The sequence below is a fragment of the Podarcis pityusensis genome (genome assembly GCF_964106645.2).
Source record: "Podarcis pityusensis genome assembly, chromosome: 5".
In the NCBI taxonomy this organism is placed as follows: Eukaryota; Metazoa; Chordata; class Lepidosauria; order Squamata; family Lacertidae; genus Podarcis; species Podarcis pityusensis.
Window position 1 is genome coordinate 39281517 of NC_138032.1, and position 19502 is coordinate 39301018.

The 19502-nt window shown below is 45.1% G+C and overlaps 1 protein-coding gene across 22 annotated transcripts in view; it reads left to right on the forward strand.

Annotated features, from left to right (window-relative positions):
- KIF1A (kinesin family member 1A) overlaps positions 1 to 19502 on the forward strand; it is a 116619-nt gene that overhangs the window by 31758 nt on the left and 65359 nt on the right. For 15 of the 22 annotated variants that reach the window (XM_081006631.1, XM_081006642.1, XM_081006646.1 and 12 more), the window contains exons 3-14: positions 2742 to 2818; positions 3960 to 4139; positions 4920 to 4985; positions 6174 to 6352; positions 6853 to 6964; positions 8075 to 8152; positions 8667 to 8732; positions 10695 to 10712; positions 12037 to 12112; positions 12537 to 12615; positions 14290 to 14432; positions 15808 to 15834. In XM_081006631.1, coding sequence (XP_080862757.1) covers positions 2742 to 2818; positions 3960 to 4139; positions 4920 to 4985; positions 6174 to 6352; positions 6853 to 6964; positions 8075 to 8152; positions 8667 to 8732; positions 10695 to 10712; positions 12037 to 12112; positions 12537 to 12615; positions 14290 to 14432; positions 15808 to 15834 — 1101 coding nt within the window. The remainder of the gene's footprint in view (positions 1 to 2741; positions 2819 to 3959; positions 4140 to 4919; positions 4986 to 6173; positions 6353 to 6852; positions 6965 to 8074; positions 8153 to 8666; positions 8733 to 10694; positions 10713 to 12036; positions 12113 to 12536; positions 12616 to 14289; positions 14433 to 15807; positions 15835 to 19502) is intronic. The other 7 variants (XM_081006651.1, XM_081006636.1, XM_081006637.1 and 4 more) reach the window with 1 other exon arrangement.

Genomic DNA, 19502 nt, shown 5'->3' on the forward strand with positions numbered 1-19502 from the left:
CAACTAAAAATTAGGGCTGTATCCAACACTGTGCACAGTGGGACTTCCCTGTTGCTTTCCTCTCCCTAAGCCCCTGCCAAATCTAGTTTTGAGGGATCCCCAACCCTCTAGAGCAGATTCTGAGGATGCACAGTGAGCTGCAGGGCAGAGGAGAGGAGAGGAGAGGAGAGGAGAGGAGAGAAGGGAAGAGAAGAGAAGAGAAGAGAAGAGAAGAGAAGAGAAGAGAAGAGGGGAGTTGCATTGAGCAAGTGGAATGGCAGCATTGGATGCAATCCAATAATAGTAATAGTAATAGTAATAGTAATAGTAATAGTAATAATAAAATAAAGAGTGCAATCTTATGTGTTCCTGCTTAGAAGCTAGTCTCATTGAGTTCCATGCACCCTAAAATGCAGACAAGTTCTGGGAGAAAGTGGCATGAATTGTTGCTGGGGAGGGACAGACATCTCTCATGCCTTCTCTTACTCAAGGGCCATCCCTCTATAGTCTATAAGGAAGTGTTAGATGGCTGGTTAGCTAGTTGCTGTACATATGAGTCATGATAGCTTTCTGGCTGAATAATAAGGGTGAGTGGCTCACATTAAGGACACTCTGCCACTTGCTGTTTCTGACGTGTGAGAGACTCGTCATAGCTGTGTCTGCAGCTAGCTCTAGTAATTGATGCACATAACCACTGACCTTCCCATGTTTGCTGTCAGCTATGCTTATCAATTACCTCTGAGTCCCTTACATCAAGACGCATGGTTAATGACCCTTCTGTGGTCTTAAGAGCACTGCTTTCTACAAAGGCAAAGCTCTGCTATACACTCATTCCATGTCTCTCTACTCAGGCCAGCACTGCATTGAATGTTTTAGGCCTATTTTGTTGCTGCATAGCATACCAGCAAAGAGAAGCACTTGGTTGCTGTAAATGGAGGCATACTGTTACCGCAGATGGATGTACAAACACTCCTTCCTATGTACGATAGGAAGCAGCACGCTGAAACTGAAAGTCTAATGCACATGCAACAACAACAACAACATGATTATGATGTAGTGCCTACACTGAACAGCTGTAGAAAACAATATACAGAGTTCCTACCAAAGGCGCTGACTTGCCCCCCACATTGTGGGGGCACATCACATGATGCGCCATGTTACACGTCATGTGATGCATCCCGCCCCCAGCTGGCATGCGGGTGTTTGTGTGCTGGGCTGGGACCTGCAATGTTCCTACCCACAGGCTTCTAATCAAAAAGATTATGCCTCAAGGTTGTGGAATAACCTTATTTGTTTCCCTAGGCTTTTATGTGCATTCTAATGCATTAATGATTTTTAAAGTACGCTGTTCATGCTTTCTTTGTATTTTATCGTGCTTTTGTAAACTGCTCTTGAAACTTCTGCTGAAACCATTTAAATAAAAATAGCCCCCCTTGCAAGGTCAGGAGCTGCTTCCTTCCCTCTCTGCATTCCCCAAGGGACATGAAACCCAACTATGCTGAGTAGCATTTGGCTGCTGACTCATTTGTAGGCTGTTTATGATCATACTGAGTGGATGAAATCACTGTCCCCACCCCCTCCAATTTGCATTGTTGTTTTAAGCAAGTTTTCTTGTATTTTTATGTAAGCTGTGTTTTATGCATTGGAAAAACACCGCACTAAAAAAATCTAAATAAATACACTATATCGAGCTGTGGATATTATGCAGTGGGAGCTTATGCATGTGATCTGATCCCACATCAGGAATGTGTGTGTGTGTGTGTGTGAGAGAGAGAGAGAGAGAGAGAGAGAATAAAAAAGAAGGGCAAATGGATGGAACTGGTCCCATAGGTCTTTCCCATTGAATGGGCAGCCTAAAGACCCAGGAAGTCAGCCTTATTTCTGTAGTCATGTCATTCATGTGCGTTTCCCCGCAGTGTGTCATCACATCATTCTAAAGTCTCTTTGGATGTGAAGAGCCACCTGCATTGGCTGCATCATGATTCACATTGCTAACCAAACAGATAATTAGAAATCATCCAAGAACTCGTAGCAGCTGTAGATGGCTTTAATGGCCCAGCAATCAATGTATCTGCCTTCTGTGGGAGGATATCGCTGAATGGAAGAATTTCAGAACATAATAGTTGAATGTATGTCTCTGTGTTGTGGGGACTATATGCTTCATCCCAGCTTCTGATTTGATCCTGGAATGCCCATATGTCCCCCGCCATTGCTTCCCCCACTGAGCTCTGGGAGGAGTATGACAGCAGCCACGAGAGAGATTCCATGGCCTCTCCATGGCCTCTCCACGGCTGCTGCTGCCGGCCTCCTCTCTTGGGCAGCTCACAGCGGCTGCTGTGATCCTTTGCATGCAAAAGATGTGCTCTCCCACTGAGCTATGGCCCTTCCTCAAATACATTAGGTGTACAAGGATAGAAGAGACTCTAGTCTTATGCTTGAGTATTTCCCTAGCTATTTCTTAAGCCTAGTTAGTACTTGAAGGCACTGCCCTGCAGCGTGTAGCTGACTAGTTCACATGTTTCAAGAGGGGCAGGACTCTGTCTGATGTAGCCTGGCCTATTGGGGGATCAATCTGTGGGGACATGTGGCGTACGAGCTGCCTGATAGTGAGTGCAAGTGGAATGTGTGCTCCAAATCAGTGGATTGAATGGCTTTAGGGACCTGGATGCCTCAAAGCAACAATTCTTCTATTGAAATGTAGAAATGCTGGTTGCCGAGGGTTCATATCATATCATGGTTTCCCCTTCTCTGTTTCTTCTTAGCTATCATTAACCCAAAGCAGCCCAAGGAGACACCAAAAAGTTTCAGCTTCGACTATTCCTATTGGTCTCACACAACAGTAAGTAGACACAAGACTACAGCTGGGGATGCATTTGCTTTTGCATACAGTGGTACCTCGAGTTACAAATGCCTCAGGTTACAAACGCTTCAGGTTACAAACTCCACTAACCTGGAAGAGCTACCTTGAGTTGAGAACTTTGCCCCTTGATGAGAACAGAAATCGTGTGCTGGCGGCGCAGCGGCAGCGAGAGGCCCCATTCGCGAAAGCACACTTCTAGTTAATAACAGTTTCAGGTTAAGAACGGACCTCCAGAATGAATTAAGTTCATAACTAGAGGTACCACTGTACTATTAAGTTGGCTTAGCATTGGACTTGGATTTTGAAGTTACTGTATAGTGAGATGCTCCTGAATAAATATTTGTCTAAAAATAATTCAAGGCAATTATTCAGTAAGTGGTTTTGAACAAGAAATAATTTTGAGGAGTAATCACAAGCAATTCATGGACAAATAGTGGGGAAACTGTGACTCAGCTGCTCTCTGTATTTGCACAGCTGGGTTTATGGGCCTTTTTATTTTATCTGCCTAATATATGCTCCAAAAGACAGGGAAGTGTTGAGTGCGACATTGGAGATATTCATCAGGATAGTGCTGTTCAACATTACGTAAGCTGGAGTCAAATGCCTCAGTGATTACTTCAGTTACATTACAAATATAACATTAATAGAAATCTTTCTGAGGCCCACCATGTCATAATAGTGGGTCAATTACCGCAAATATAGATCAAATATAGGATGATTATTATGCCGTACACTTTAGTGGCATTCATGCCCAAGGCCCCTTTGCTGCGTAATTCTGCAGGGCAGTTTGAGTTGCCATTTTCCAAATGGCTACAGAGCACTATGCATTATGTATTCTAAGCCTTGAAATAAATCATTTGAGAAGATCCTGCTCTGCTGGAAGGCTCCAAATTCCATCCTGAGTTCTTATTTTTGCTTCCATAATTGCTCAGAAGTAATAGCACACACAAAAAATATTCTGATCGAACTGCTCCAATGTGAGGTCGTATTAATTCTGACATGTTTTTAGAATAATTCTTGGTTAAAAAATAAATGAACAGTATGCCATGGAAAGGGGAGAAAAGTTCTCTTCTTTTCTCTTTTGATGCTTTCTCAGTATCCCTCATCTTTTTCTTAATAGCCTGAAGACATCAACTATGCTTCTCAAAAGCAAGTGTACCGGGACATTGGAGAAGAGATGCTGCAGCATGCTTTTGAAGGTTATAATGTCTGCATATTTGCCTATGGCCAGACTGGGGCTGGCAAGTCCTACACTATGATGGGAAGACAGGAGAAGGACCAACAAGGCATAATCCCCCAGGTAACTATAACAACAAGAGAATGCAGCTAGAAACTAACAAGCAGGTCCAAGAAAGGGGTGTTTGGGGTGGGATTTGGAAAGTGAATAACTATAAGAAAGGTAAGGAATGTGTGGAACAGTTAAGTTGGTGAGCGGCAATAAAGAGAGTGTGGAAGTCCGTGGGCTCATTGAGAAAATGGAAAGACGTAGTACCACCTAGTGGTAGGTGAGTTAAAGGGGACACAAATAATATCTCTGGGAGGCCATAACTGAGCTGAAGGGCAGCGGCTACTGATTCAACCCATAAGGGAACCCAGGAAACCATGAGGGAAGACAGGGAAAGAGAGAGCATGGGCGCTGGAGGGAGGATACATTTCATTATTTTGCGAAGCAGCACAAGGCTAAGGGCCCCTGTTGACACCTCTGTCCATCAGTTGGCTGAAGTAAACCATTGCCTGGGGGGGGGGTGAGAGCCTAGAAGGAAGGAGCAAATGAGAGGACGCTCAGGCCTACTGGCTGGACAAGCAGGGCTTACCTGCCTGTGGCCTGTACCTTTAAAAGAGGTTTAGTTTAAAATTTATTAAAAGCTACCAGAATTGTCTTTGTTTCAGTGAAAGGATGAACTTATATGTGGAGCTACCCTAGCTATACCCCAGCTATCCCAGTGATGTAGATTTTCTTGTTCAACAAACATCTAGATAGAAATCTAGGCAGCTGCCAGATTATTGATAGATTCTGAGTAAATGGTACTATTGTCATAGATAAATGCAGCTCTTTTTCTTTCCTTCTGATGTTATGCAGCTTTGTGAAGATCTTTTCTCTCGAATCAATGACACAACGAATGACAACATGTCATACTCAGTGGAGGTAAGAACTGATACTTGGTCATAGTCCATACTTCCTTTGGGGCAAGATGGAATATAGGATGGGTTTTCTGAGCATGAATGTAAGTCGTATCGGCGTGTGGAAACACAAAGTCATTGGATTATGAACTGACAACAACAAAAGTTACAGAATAGTGTTCTACTAAATTCTTGGGTGACCAGGTAATAAAGAAGACAAGACTCCTGACCTTTAATAGTTGTTTAGAAGAAAGGATTTCAGCAGCTATGGCTTTTTAACACGAAATTCCCTTTTCTACACAACTGTTAGGTGAAGCAGCCTTGTCTTCTTCTTTTTATCTCTCCACCCTAGGGGTTCACCATGTTTACTTTTAGGTACAAATTGAGTGGGCAGCAGCTGCCTTAGGGTTCAGCCCCACTTCCATTCACCCTGCTGCTTTTCCCCAGGAAAGCTCGTAGTTTAGCACTGAACTGGAACAAATGGCAGTTGCGTTTTCTGTGGATTGCCGTTCTGATTTAGTGCTAAACAGCAGGTTTTCCAGGGGGAAATGGTGGGGCAAATGCAAAACTGCTTGGATAAGCAGCAGTGTGGACAAGCCTTTAGTCAGCTTTCAGTGTTAACCTGATGATCCTGCACAGCCGTGCTCCCTCCTCCCCTTATCGGATGAATAATATGCAACTCTGCTCACAAAGCAGCTCCCTTTTGAAAATCTGCTTCCAGTGTTTCTGTTAGCACTATCTGCTGTGCATATTTCTGTTTACACATCTGTCTTCAGGGTTTGAAAAGCTTGTGAAGAGAGCACTGGGTAAAAAGTGCAATCCAAAGAAAGTTTGAGCTATCAGTGGAACACAGAGCTATCAGGTGCTTAATTATTTGGAAGTATGTCCCATTGTGTTCAGTGGGCCTTACTCTCAGATAAGCGTGTACAGGATTCTGCTTAATTGTGTTCCTAAACCCCTTTGATCTGTTCATAGATTTTATTTGTGAGGTCTTCCCAAAGAACTTCTCCCCAACTCACTGTTTAGAAATAATATATTGTAGGCTCAGGTCAAAGGGGTTTTGTTTTATTGTGCTCTGAAGAGATAATTTGCACTATGTGTGTATCAGGTAGTGTCCACAAGATGTGCCCTCTCCTATGCAGCTGTGCTTATGTTCAAATAGATCCAATTTTTCAGTGCATAATTCTCATTGTCTGCACACTGTGCCCCACAGGTGAGCTACATGGAAATATACTGTGAGCGTGTGCGTGACCTCCTGAACCCCAAGAACAAAGGAAACCTGAGGGTGAGAGAGCACCCACTCCTTGGACCATACGTTGAAGATCTCTCGAAACTAGCTGTCACATCCTATAATGACATCCAGGATCTAATGGACTCTGGAAACAAAGCCAGGTAAAAAACAACAACTGCAGGAAGGCCTACCTCATACTCCCATGTAGTCATGAATATAATTGTTATTCAGAGCTCTTTTCACCAGAGGTCTTTGTGGTAAGGGGGGGGTTATTGGGGAGCTGAGATTGCCTAAGGGGACAGTAGATGGTACTGGGACACGAGGACCCCCTAGCAAACCCGTGGCCCTCCAGATGTCATTGGACTACAACTACTATAAATCTCTGACCATTGACAATGATGGCTGCAGCTGATGGGAGGTTCACAGCTTTCCCATCCCTGTTTTAAAGAATTGCTTAAGCACTTGAGCACTGTGTAGAATCTTAATTACCAGCCTGGATTCCTGCCTTGTCAGCCTTGCTTCCCAGTTGAATGAGGCTTTTGAGACCTTGGAGAAAGACCTCCTTATAGCATTGGATCTTTGCAAGTAGAAGGTGAAACTTGGATTCCCAACTTAAACAGAAAGAGAAATTTAACACTTCACTGTTGTTCCTGCTCAACAGGACGGTGGCTGCCACCAATATGAATGAAACCAGCAGCCGCTCACATGCCGTCTTCAACATTATCTTCACCCAGAAACGGCACGATGCAGAGACTGACATCACCACAGAGAAGGTGAGTGTAGGCAGACCAGTAAAAGTTGGTGTTTCTGCCAGCAGCACAAGAGGTTAGGGGTGGAATAGGTCCAGCCTCCTGCCACCTTCCTTGTTATAACTACACGGCCATGACTCAGCCTCTGACCTCAGCTGGCTCTTTAGCTAAACAACATGACTCAATGGAATGGGGGCAAAGATCATCATTGTACAAGAAAATGAGGTGAGGATAGCTTGATGGGATTGCTTAGAAGACGAACCTGCTATTCTTTAATCTTCCTTACATTTCCTTTGCAAAGCCCTCCATCCACCAATGAATTAGACTTGGGTCTGGGAATAAAAATAATAATCAAAATATGCTCCAGCTTTGTGTTGTCAGAACTTCTACCAAAATATATGGATACTAGGAATGTAAAAAGAGTGGGATCATATCAAAGGTCAATCTAACCCAGCAACCAGATGTTTCCAATAAGCCTACCAGCAGAGCTTGATGGCAGTAGTCCTCTGCTGCTGGCTCTGACTATGGAAGTGCCATGTAGCCATCACGGTTATTAGCCTTAAGGCCTATGCACCTTTAATGGGTCTGGATGCTCTGGATACTGGATCCTCTGGACTGCTGCCAGAGTTGGGACAAATGTGGTCATCATGGGGAGCCAATTGGGCAAGCATCTTGTGATGTTATGGTTTCTTGGTTGTTTTATTGTACATTGCCTTGAGTTTTGTTATTGACAGAAAGGAAATGAACAAGTTTAAATATTGGAAAAAACATTGGAAAAAACACAGAAACAGTTATCAGTTTAGCCTCTCTAGTCAGCACATGTGCAATGAGTGGAGTGAAGGATTTCCTTCCGAATGAGACTCTTAAAGCTTCCAACATCTCGACTGCATGTGGCCCTTCTAGTGTCATGCCAAGCAAGAGTTGGTATGAGTCCAACACTTTCATTTGAACAAAGCATTTGCTGCTAAAATGTTGTGCCTTGTTATGAAACATCATCTTGGTTGTGCGTTCTGTTTCTTTCCTGCCTTTCTTGCGTCAGACTCAAAAGTGGCATATGTCAGTACCTAGGTGGCCTCCTGTTCAGGTGGTAGATATCATAGGCAACAAGTTCCTCATCTGTTTTTCTGATTTCAGGTCAGCAAAATTAGCTTAGTGGATCTTGCAGGGAGTGAACGAGCTGATTCCACAGGAGCAAAAGGCACAAGACTGAAGGTAAGAGAAGGGACCAAATTAACCTAGAAATGAATGCATGTGTCTTTATTGTATGTAGGATTGGGTACACCAAGCCCAAACACTATGGCATAAGGTTATCTCTTGGGAAATACAAAAAAACCCCTGAAATGTATCAAAGTGTCCTGGTAATTATCACTATTTGTGTACCAGTTCTTTTCTGCAGTCCATACTTGCTCATATTCCATTCTTTTCCATTTCAGTCATTTTGCGGCTGGTTCCTTATTGCCTAACTATTAATGCCACCCCATATTGCTGCTCTTCATTCATTCTGGTTGAGAAACATGCAAAGCTGTCTGTCACTGCATGAGAGTGGAGTTTCACCAAATTATCATTATTGTTACTGTTGTTGTTGTTCAGGAGGTAACTTTTCAAGGGAGTAATTCTTAATCCTGATGGTTGTGTGAAGCAGAATGTCCTCAGCGGTTGAAATTTCTTTGTGAAAAGTTTGTGTTGGGATTAGTTGCTCCAAATAAGGATTGTCTTGTTCTTACAGGAAGGAGCAAACATCAATAAATCACTCACTACGCTGGGGAAGGTGATTTCTGCTCTGGCTGAGATGGTAAGGATTGATAGTTATGAGTTTATATACAGAGTTTACATCTCTCAGTACACACTCTGCAATGCTTCACTAGAATTGCTCAGCCATTTGGTCCCTGGAGCAGCTATGAATCTATTATTATTATTATTATTATTATTATTATTATTATTATTATTAATATTATTATTATTATACTGCCTATCATCTGAGGATCACAGGGCAGTTTATAGTATAAAAACACAAAGTGCATACCATAGTAACAAACAAAAGCAATATTCTCCCCTCTACAGTTTAAAAGGCCATAGCTTGTTTAATTAGCCAAAGGCCTGAGAGAAGGGGAATAAAGTTTGGGAGATGCCCTGTGTTTCAGTTTGTGGAAGATAAATATGCATGTGCAATTAAGCTTTTTTTTTTTTTAAGCCCCCATCTCCTTATGTGCTTTTCGGGTGAGTGGGTGGGGAAGGGAATGTGATAATCAAAACAGGAAATTTCCAATACATTTAAGTTTCTAAAATTAAGTCTAATGTCCAAAAATGTCATGTGAAAAACAAAACAAAGACAGGACATTTTTGTTAATTGTTTCTTTAAAAATTAAAATGCCAGAGAACTATATTTGTAAAGAATAGTTATTTTTGTTTGAAAACATTCTGGCAGCTCTTAATCATACAAGATGTAGTTGACTTGAGCTGAAAGGTCTGAACACTTCAGGAATGGATCTTAGCAGGAGAAAACCATTGTATGGCTGACATATACTCCTTATTTTGTCAAGTCTAGCACCCTATCTTCCACACCACTATAATTCTATGAACCTTACCTCTGAACTGTGATGGGCAGAGCAATCATAAGACTAGGTTGGGGAGTAGCAAGGTGGAGCAACCACTGCTTCCCAAACTCTGCTGCTTGTGCAGACTAGGTCAGAATACCGTATTTTTCGCCCCATAGGACGCACCTAGTTTTTTGGGGGGGAAATAAAGAAAAAAAAATTTATTCCCCCCCCCCCAGGTGCAGGGCTGGGGCGGGGGAAGCCCGAGCTTCCCCCAACCCCAGCCCCCAGAACAGGCTGCTATCCGTAAGCCATGGGAGAGCTGTGCGAAGTCGCGCAGCTCTCCCACGGCTAGCGTAGAGCTGCGCGAAGCCCGAAGCTTGGGGCGTGCTGAGCTCAGCACCCCCCAAGCTTCTGGGTGCCGGCAAGCTCTCCGCTAGCCGTGGGAGAGCTGCGCGGCTCTCCCATGGCTAGCGGAGCGCTGCGCGAAGCCCGAAGCTTGGGGCGTGCTGAACTCAGCGTGCCCCAAGCTTCTGGGTGCAGGCAAGCTCTCCACTAGCCGTGGGAGAGCTGCGTCTCCCACGGCTAGCGGATAGCTTCCTGAAGCCTGGAGAGCAAGAAGGGTCGGTGCGGACCGACCCCCCTCGCTCTCCAGGCTTCAGCGAAAGCCTGCATTCGCCCCATAGGACGCACACACATTTCCCCTTCATTTTTGGAGGGGAAAAAGTGTGTCCTATAGGGCGAAAAATACGGTATGTCTCTTGGGGATAGGGGGAGTCCTCTTTTTTTGCTGCACCAGCTTGAGGCTGGCACAGCAGAGAGGCCTCAGGATTGGGTGGGATATCTTCAGGACTTTGGATCGCCCTGCCCCCAAATTTTCTGTCTCAGGGCTTTCCCACACTTTACTGATGGCCAGAGAGAACTGCTATTGGTAGTTTCCTGCCACACTGAGTACAGAGCTCTCCTCACCAGTGGAAGTTGTCAGAGGGTTCCCTGCACCTTATCCTGACCCCTTCCATTTGCACAGAACTAGGTTAGGATTGCATCACAAATGCTCTCCATCTGGGCATGTGGGTATTATATCTGGCTTGTGAGAAGTCAGGACGTTGGTCCCATTTTTTTATTTCAGTTAGTCCCCAAATCCAATTGTTCTTTTACTTGACCCATTTTAGTAATACATGTTCATGAAACTCTAATCATTATCTTTGGTTTCTTTTCAGGATTCAGGACCAAATAAGGTAAATAATACCTGTGCTTTGGAGGTGGTTATGGGAATGAGCTGATCTCCCTTGTTCTCTTCCATAACTAGCTTGGAGACATAGGTGCCACCTCATGCCAAAGATTGTGGGTGCCTGCAACAAAGGGCTTCAACTTTGCCCATGGTTTTGTGGAGGCCCACATCTTCCTGTGGCTACAGCTACAATCCTATACATCTTCCAGATGTACAGTTGTAACTCGGCTCCCGAATGCCTTGGGAGTCGAATGTTCCGGCTCCCAAACGATCGAAAACTGGAAGTGAGTGTTCTGGTTTTCAAACGTTCTTTCAGAAGCCAAACGTCCAACGGGGCTTCTGATTGGCTGCAGGAACTTCCTGCAGCCAATCAGAAGCTGCACTTTGGAAGTCAAACATTTTGGAAGTCAAATGGACTTCCAGAGTAAATTCTGTTCGACTTCCGAGGTACGACTGTAATGGAATTTACTTCCAAGCAAGAGAGGAAAAGTCTATGTGAGCACATCACAGACTTGACATGCTAAGTCTTTGTTAGCATTTCTATCCCCTCCTTTGACTAACTGACACACACATACTTGTCTTCCTTCCATTCATGGGTGTATTCAAGGGAGGGGGGCAGTTGCCCCCACAGTCAAATAAACCAATAGAAATACTTAATTAACTGGCCAGTCAGGTCAGTTCTGCCCCCTAACAAAAATCCTGGCTACTCCATGTAACCTTTTAAAAAGCCAACCATATATTTTTCTGGTGAGCTGCAGCTGGTGCAACTAATGGGCTCATGTGCAGAGAGCAGGGGTGGTGTTAGCAAGAGAGGCACAGGTGTTTTCCCATGTGTTCCATGGTGCCTGCCTGAAGTTCTCAGCTTTGTTTCTCCTGGTAGTTGGAACCTTAAATAATCAAAATGATTGAGAAGAGACAGATCCAGCCCATTGTTATCTCCCACCCCATAAAATGACCTAGATCCTAACACACTTGCCATGGATTCAGTGGGGCTTACTTCTGTGCTGAGGATAGGCGGTGGGTGGGAAGTGGGGGGCTCCACGATATATCGCCCCCTGTCATCAGTCATGTAGGACCACCCCCAGGAAACAGTTCCACTGCATATGAGTGTACCTGGGATTGACCAGTGCTGAATTCAGACTGAAACTGGCTTTGGGGAAACTGCAACAAAATGCAGAATTTCAGAAGAAACAAGTGAATTCTGGGTACTATGTACATGGATTCAAAGAACAGGGGTGTACATATGCTTAATGTTCTGTCTTCCTTGGATTGGCAAACACTTTCAGAATCAGAAGTGTATGTTTAATTGTTGTGTTCTGTCCTCCCTGTAGAATAAGAAGAAGAAGAAAACAGACTTTATTCCATACCGGGATTCTGTACTTACCTGGCTGCTCCGAGAAAATCTAGGTACTTTGTTCTCATGACTTATCTTAGATCTATCCTTAATCTCTGATTTCTTGGCAGTGGCCCTGCAGGTTGTTTATTGTAAGATTCCTTCTATTGGAGGGGTGGGTAACACTCCAATAAGCAGCACCATTGCCAGAAATTTCATTGCATCAATATGGTCAAGCATGGATAGTGCATTGCTAGGGCCCAATTTTTCTCCAACTTGCACAACGTTTGGGTGACTGATGAGGCTTTCATGGTGCTTGGGGCAGTTTTATTGTTTGCTCATACCTTGTGAGCAAAATGATATGGTGAACATGAGAGTGAAATAATAGATATACAGGAAGAGTGTTAGAAAGGAAAGGAAGGGAGCCAAAGGAGAGATGTGGTATATAACTTTATATTTGTACCAGACACTGTTTTTCTGTGTTAATTTCCTGGGCAGGTGGTAACTCTCGGACTGCTATGGTTGCTGCTCTCAGTCCAGCTGACATCAACTATGATGAGACTCTCAGCACCTTAAGGTAGGTCCCATGCAAGTTTTCTCACACTCTGAATGGGGCCAAGGGGTAAAAGATTCCCCTTTTGAAATTAGACTATGTTGCTTGTATGAGACTACTCTCAAGATGTTCCAGGAGGAAAACATGTTTGGATACTGAGTAAACAAGAACTCTTTTTTTCCAGTGGATTATTTTGGGAATATGAAGTAAAAAAAATATATTAATGGAAAATCTGGATCCTTCAAGTCTGGAAATGCAGGTTTGCATATAATGTTCATATCACAACAATTTCAAGTTGTTTCCACAGAAAAGCACTGAGCGTATATTAACTTACTGCCACTTTGATCACTTGATTAACCCACAGTAGTTTCACAATAACAGCAGTGGTGAATACAGTATGTCCTTTTGGAGCCTGGAAAAGCATGCTGATACACCCTGATATGTTGATCAGATACATCAAGCAGGAAGAAAATTTACATGGTGAAAAAACAGCTTGATTTTATTGTAGGAGCTATGCAAATAATGTTGAATGAAGGTATCCATGTATATTCTCCTCCTAGCATCCTATCTATTTCCACCATTAATAACATCCCCACAGTTCCTTGCTGATAGTGTAGCAGAGCTCCTTCCTATGGAAGGCACTGAATATGCTTTGCTGTTAACTAATGTTGTTGCCACAGGAACAGTCTGAGGTTCCACCACTTCTTCGTCCGTATTGTTGTCCTTCAGGGATTTCACTGTGCTATTATTATCAGCTTGACTGCATAAGAGGGATGAAACATCCCTGTTCACTTGTGAGCAGCCCCTCTCGATTCAGACTGCCAGACTAAGATGCTTTATTGGTGTGTCTGAGGAGGCCAGATCCTCAGGCTACAGCAACTGAAACCAACCCCACAAGGGGTCATTTGATGGTGCTCCGGAGACCTCCAATGGAGCCAGACCAATTGTGGCATCAAGCTCAGCATGGATCTGAGTGATTCTTCCCTCAAAGTAGTCCACAAATCTCTCACAGCAGACTAGTGACTGGTCTGTTTTCAGTGATACAACCCAGGTCTGGGCCAGCTGGTTCACCACTCTAAAGAGCTCTGCTGGTGATTCTCTTAGAGTGCAATAGAGGCCAGGAAAGTCCCAGTATGCTGCCCTATCCAGGGCCCTACAGAATCTCTCTACTATACTAGTGGTGTAATCATATTTTGTATTTCCTGGTAGAAGTAGTAATATTGGCAGTTTTCAGTTCTTACCTCAAATATTTCATTTGTATTTTATTATATACCATTTTTGTAACTTTGGGTTATGAAGCAATTTACAAATCTGCAAATAAAATAAAAAAGTGGCATGGCCCTGAATGTTTTTCTCCAGCTTGGGGGCATGTGTGTGTGTGTGTGTGTAGTGATGGAGGCAGGAGTGCAGGTAGGTAGATGGAAGGGGTGTGGGGTTGGAGGCTCACCAGGGGGATGTGCGAAAGAATTGATCTCTCTGTGTCCTTGGTTACCAAAACTGAGCATGGAACGAGGTCTTATATAACTCAGAATTGAACTGGAATTAACTGAGCTATTTTCTGAGTTTGGGAGGGAAAATAGCTGGGTTTTCGGAGACTGAATGAGGAAGCTCACCTCAGTGTGCTTCCGCAGAAGCCACACAGTATGGCATTGTCAGCAGCCCTTTCTAGTTTACCCAGAATGAATCTTGCTCCTACAGGTATGCTGACCGAGCTAAGCAGATCAGATGCAACGCTGTCATTAATGAGGATCCTAACAACAAACTGATCAGAGAACTGAAGGATGAAGTGGCTCGCCTGAGAGACCTGCTGTACGCCCAGGGCCTGGGAGACATCATTGACAGTATGTTACATTTCTAAGTATTGGACTGGGACTGGCATTTATCCCCACCTTGAATAGAACAAGATCCACCCTCTGTGTGGTTTCCCTTTCTGCTTGATAGCCCTCCTGTCCTGCCCTACTGCGAAGTGGCAATAAGAAGGTATAAGTGTCAGGTCACATGTTATAGCCACCATGTGGAAGCTAAGTCATTGCATACAATGGCTGTGTCAGGTGTGCTCACCACTACAGGTTATTTTTATCACATCACTACAAACTGTTGAACAAAAGATGTGTTCTCACATGGTGACAATTGCTCAATCTAAGTATGAAGCTACTGCAAATGAATAGCTCATTGCGTTGTCGCACCTGCCAGATGGAAGTAATATGGAAAATGACCCCAAGGCAGCTCTGTTCCTGGAACTTGCTCATCTTTTCCTTCCCCATTGTTTCCTCCTGATTCCCTAAAAGTATTATCCGTCTTTGCACACCTGGTTTCAGGCACATCCCTCTACATGACCCATAGCTTTTTACAGGCCCAGTCATAGAATCAGTGCTTTCTTTCTGGGGGGACGCAGGGGTACGCATACCCCTAAACATTTTGTGACTCTAAGTTTGGCCTCATTGAGGGGCAGTATTTCAATATGAGTAGGAAAATGAGAGTACCCCTAAACATTTTTTTTAGAAAAAAACCCACTGCACAGGATCATAACAGTATTTCAGTTCTCCTGATGTCTGACTTGGGAGAATTGTGTCACCACATTATATTGCTGTGGGAGCTTCCTACACTGTGAATGAGGGAGAAATTGTTTGACATGAAGGATATGCATCTCAGGGCCTTTCCTGCCAATAATATAAATTGAGCAATAAAAAAGTTCAGTTGATTCAGGGGATCCAAATGTCTTTCTCCCAGATAGCACATTTGTTGTGAGCTGTAGGAATTTTGGTTCCTTTATCCCACAGCAATCAAACAGCAGTATTTTGATGCTAGGAAGATGGACTCTACCACCTACTGCGAGTAAGTGCTGCAGAGAAGGTGGGCTTATAAGTTTCATGTTTCCTTTATTGGATGGTGACTGTGTCATTGCTGAAAACCACCATTTTGTTAGCATTTTAGTTTTATTTTCCACACCCCTATATTTGCTTGGATGTTGTGTGCTCCTGAAAAGGTGATCACACATCTTCCCATTTAAACTAATTTGACAGAAGACTATCCCCTTGCAGTCAGTCTGACTCCTATCCTGCACTATGGAAATACATGGCATACTGTGCAAAAAAACAAATTCCAGGTTTCTGGTAATGTGGAAAGGCCCTCAGGTGTTGTTTCTTTATACCTATGAGATAAACCTACTCTTGTTTTCTTTGTCTTCCCCCCGCACCCTTCTCCTATCTCTCTTAGCCAATCCTGTTCCAGGAGGACCTAAATGTGTGTATTCCCCATTGCTGATATTTTGTGTGCTTCTCTGCTTCTGACAGGCTCAGTCATAGCTAAGGAACATAGGTACAGCATGAGAAAGGAGACAGTTCCCCAAGTACAGTTCAGCAAGGCTATTGGGAACATGGTCACCTTCATAGCTCCCCAACCTGATATTGATACAGTCTTCTGTAGGGAGGAGGGAAAAAAGAAGCATCAGCGATAATCCAGTCACTGTGTTAAACATAACCTGGATGGGCACCCACTGCTTTCAACAGCACCAATGAGAGATTGCTGTGCTGAGTCCTGCACTCTAATTATAACCTTGTTCCATAGAAATGATCTTTCCTCCCATGAAGAGGCCCAGGCGTGAGACTGCTCCTCATGATTGGAGAAGATCTATTCCAAACCCTGAGAATCCTGTAATGAGATCTTTTCTGGGCTTGACTGACACATGCACTCATAGACAAAATAAACTTCACAATCTATACCTCCTCCACGCCATTTTGCCTTGCGTCCTTAGTTGGGGGTCCTGCAGCTCTTCACCATACCTTGACTTTGTCTTTCACAATCTTATTATCCTGGAAACTTTGCCTACTAAAATCTTCTGAGCAGTCTATGCTCTTGAGGTTTCCTTTCTCTATGCTGTAACTGTGTTTCCTGCTGCTTTTGCTGCTGTTGCTGCTTCTGCTTCTGCTGGACTGGGTCTAACGAATATGTTCTGGGTGGGAGAGGGAAGGAGGAAGGAAACTAAGATATCTGCTTCAGGCCACAGGTGGCACAGTTGTTACTGGTGATCCTATTTGGCCTTCCTGCTGATTGTATGGTTGTACCTGTTAGGAATGTTGCTGGAATAGTTAATTGGCTGATGGGTGTAACAGAATGAACTGGCTTTTGCTGGCATGTTAAAAGGCGCTGCAGTCTGTGCCTTGTTTGTGAGCAGTGCAGCTTACGCTCTGATCTAAAACAGCCATTTAAACCACAGGCAGGCGAACCAAATTTTCTAGGGCTTGTATGTTCTCAGAAATCACCCAGTGTCCATGCATTAAAAACCCAACCGGGCCTGCCCCGCCCCCCCGGGTTGCACAGGTTCTGCCTTCCCTCCGCCCATCTGCTGAACAAAGCCCAAGACATCTATTTATATTATTAAACATATTAAACATATGATTTATTGAACCAGAAATCCAACCCAAATCAGAGTGGTTAACAGTGCTGCTCACCTGATTACACCTGGATTTCTGATGTTGTTACTAATTTAACAATTATGCTGAGTTACCAACCTGCTTGCCAATGCCCTTTTCTAAAACATAGCCTCAGGAAATAGTGCATCAATATTTACTCTGCTTTTTACTCAAGAGCCATAGTCTTGGCTTTCCATACTCAAAGAGATTTTGTAAGGGTGGGGGATGGGGGAAGCAGACCAAGTTTTGTAATGGTGTGAGAGTGATGCCTGGTTGCCAGGCTGTGTTGGCTAGCCAGCGGCGGAGCGTGTCCCACCACCACCCCGGGGCTGCTGGGCACACGCCAGAGAGAGAACGCCATGCCATGGAGGCGGGGCGCGCCACCGAAGCAACTGCGTCCTCCTCACCGGAGAGATGAAGCGGCTCCGTGTGCCAATCCTGCATTGCTTTTGCAGGCAGCACAGGACCTGCAGGGTGCCTGAGCTGCCGTGTTCCTTCTGGGTGCCCTCACAGCCCTGGATTATTCCAGTATCTCCGATGCTTGGAGGCACGGCCGGCTCACAGACTTGGATCCCAGCATTGGAGAGGGGCAGCGTTGCTTCTCCAATGCTCAGCACTGAGCTTGCAGGATGCTTGAGCTGTTTTGCCCTTCTCAGGTGCCCTCCAGGCTCCAGGTGGAGGGCCTCTGAGAAGGAGGCAACAGGCAAGCGCCAACCCCGTGCTCCTTTTGTGATCAGCGCTGGGCTCGCAGGATGCCTGAGCTGTTGCCTTCTCCTTTGGCTTTGTCCTGCTGGAGGGTTCCTGAGAAGGACGCAACAGCTCATGACCGGCAGGAAGGCACCCCCCCCCCAAAAAAAAACACTGCCTGGGGCGACAGCACCCCCCCCCCCCATGCTAGGCCTCTGCTAGCTAGGCCTCTGAACAGAGGCCGAATAATTTAGCTGCAGAGGAGAGGACAACTGTATTGCAAGGCCAGAGCGTTATCCATTGCTGCAAAAAGGTTTACCAGGACAGTCTGAGAGAGGTGTTTCTGGTTATTGTTGTTTATAATGTTTCGGGAAGCAGAAAATGAGATTTACATCATGTAAAACCCTCAGGGTCTTCTCCTGGATTTCATGCATCTCAGGTATGTTTGGCCTTTTTGGCATTACAAAGATGCATGCCCTGGACTCTTTCAGTTTCCTATTCCTTGTTAAAATGCAGTGAAAAGGTAAAATTTAGAAGGGGACTTCTTTGAGCAGGAAGGTTGTTGGGTTTGGAACTTAACAGGTTAAGAAGTTCCCATGATGCCTCAGCATTCTGACGTCAGCTTTCGAAGCTGGGAGGAGTTTCGTCTCTGTTCCCCTCTGTTCTCTGAGGGAAGAGGTCGCAGTTTTTAGTCATGGAGGCGGTGAGCCCAGGAGATTCCTGGGGAAAGTCGGAATAAAGGACTGATATTAGACAAACCTGGTCTCTGTGTGTTTGTCGGAAGCTGAGTGAAGCTATGTGACAGTTTTCACCGCTGTGTTTAACTCTGCTGAGGCGTGACTGGAGAGCTACTGAAGACGGAGCTGAGTGGCGCAGCTAGGAGGAAGCGCGCCGGGCATAAAGAGCTAATTGTGGATCGTAAATCAATTAGCGGGGGTCACGCCAAACCAATAAATCAATTCAACAGGTTATGGGCCCTTAATCACCGATCGTAAAACTGTCACAGGAACGCTTTGAGGCTGCCGGAATGCGTTTGAAGTCGCTGGCAGGAGTTTTTGCCTGGTGTTAAGAGGCAAAGGAGAGCTGCGGAGCTCAGAGCAGCTGAAAGACACTAAGTGGTTGCCTGTGCTGAGAGCTGAGTGCTGGGAGCTGAAGAGCAGCTGGAAAATCGTTTCCCCACGGATGGGTGCCGGAGGAGCTTGTGATCTGTGAGTACAGCTTGGGGCCCCTTGGGAGAACGGAAGAAAATGGCAGGCAGCCAGGTCTTGGAGGACGTTCCGATTGAACAGCTCACTCTAAGAAGTTGAGCAAGGGCGTAAAGTCAGCAAGGGCTGTGCTGGGATGTGCTGTGAAGCTTCAGCAGGAGGCCAGAGCCCTGGAGAAGTATTGCCAAAAGCCTAGAGATGGCTGCAGCCCCTGTTCCTGATGCTTTAGCCTCAAGGAGTGCTGGTGAGCAGATCGGGGGGGGCGAAGGATTCCAAAGGCAAGTGTAAAGGCTTGTCCACTGTGCGTGCTGGAGTGGAATGTCAACAAAGCAGGTTCCCAGAAAGCCGCAGTGGGAGCCAGGCCAGAGGGGGCGGAGCTGGCAAGGAGTGCTTTTCCGGAGAAGGAGGGCCAAGCCGGCTGGGAGGAGCCCCGGGCAGTGTTTTTCCACTGGAGTTCGTCGTTGCTGCCCATGGAGAGTGGAGACAGCTGGGCAGGAAGGTCCCAAGGTCAACCAGCTGAGTTCTCATGGGAGTCAGTCTCGGAGAGGAGGCCAGCGTGGGAACGCAAGGGAAAGACGTGGTTCAGACGCTGGGGAGGGTTGTTTTC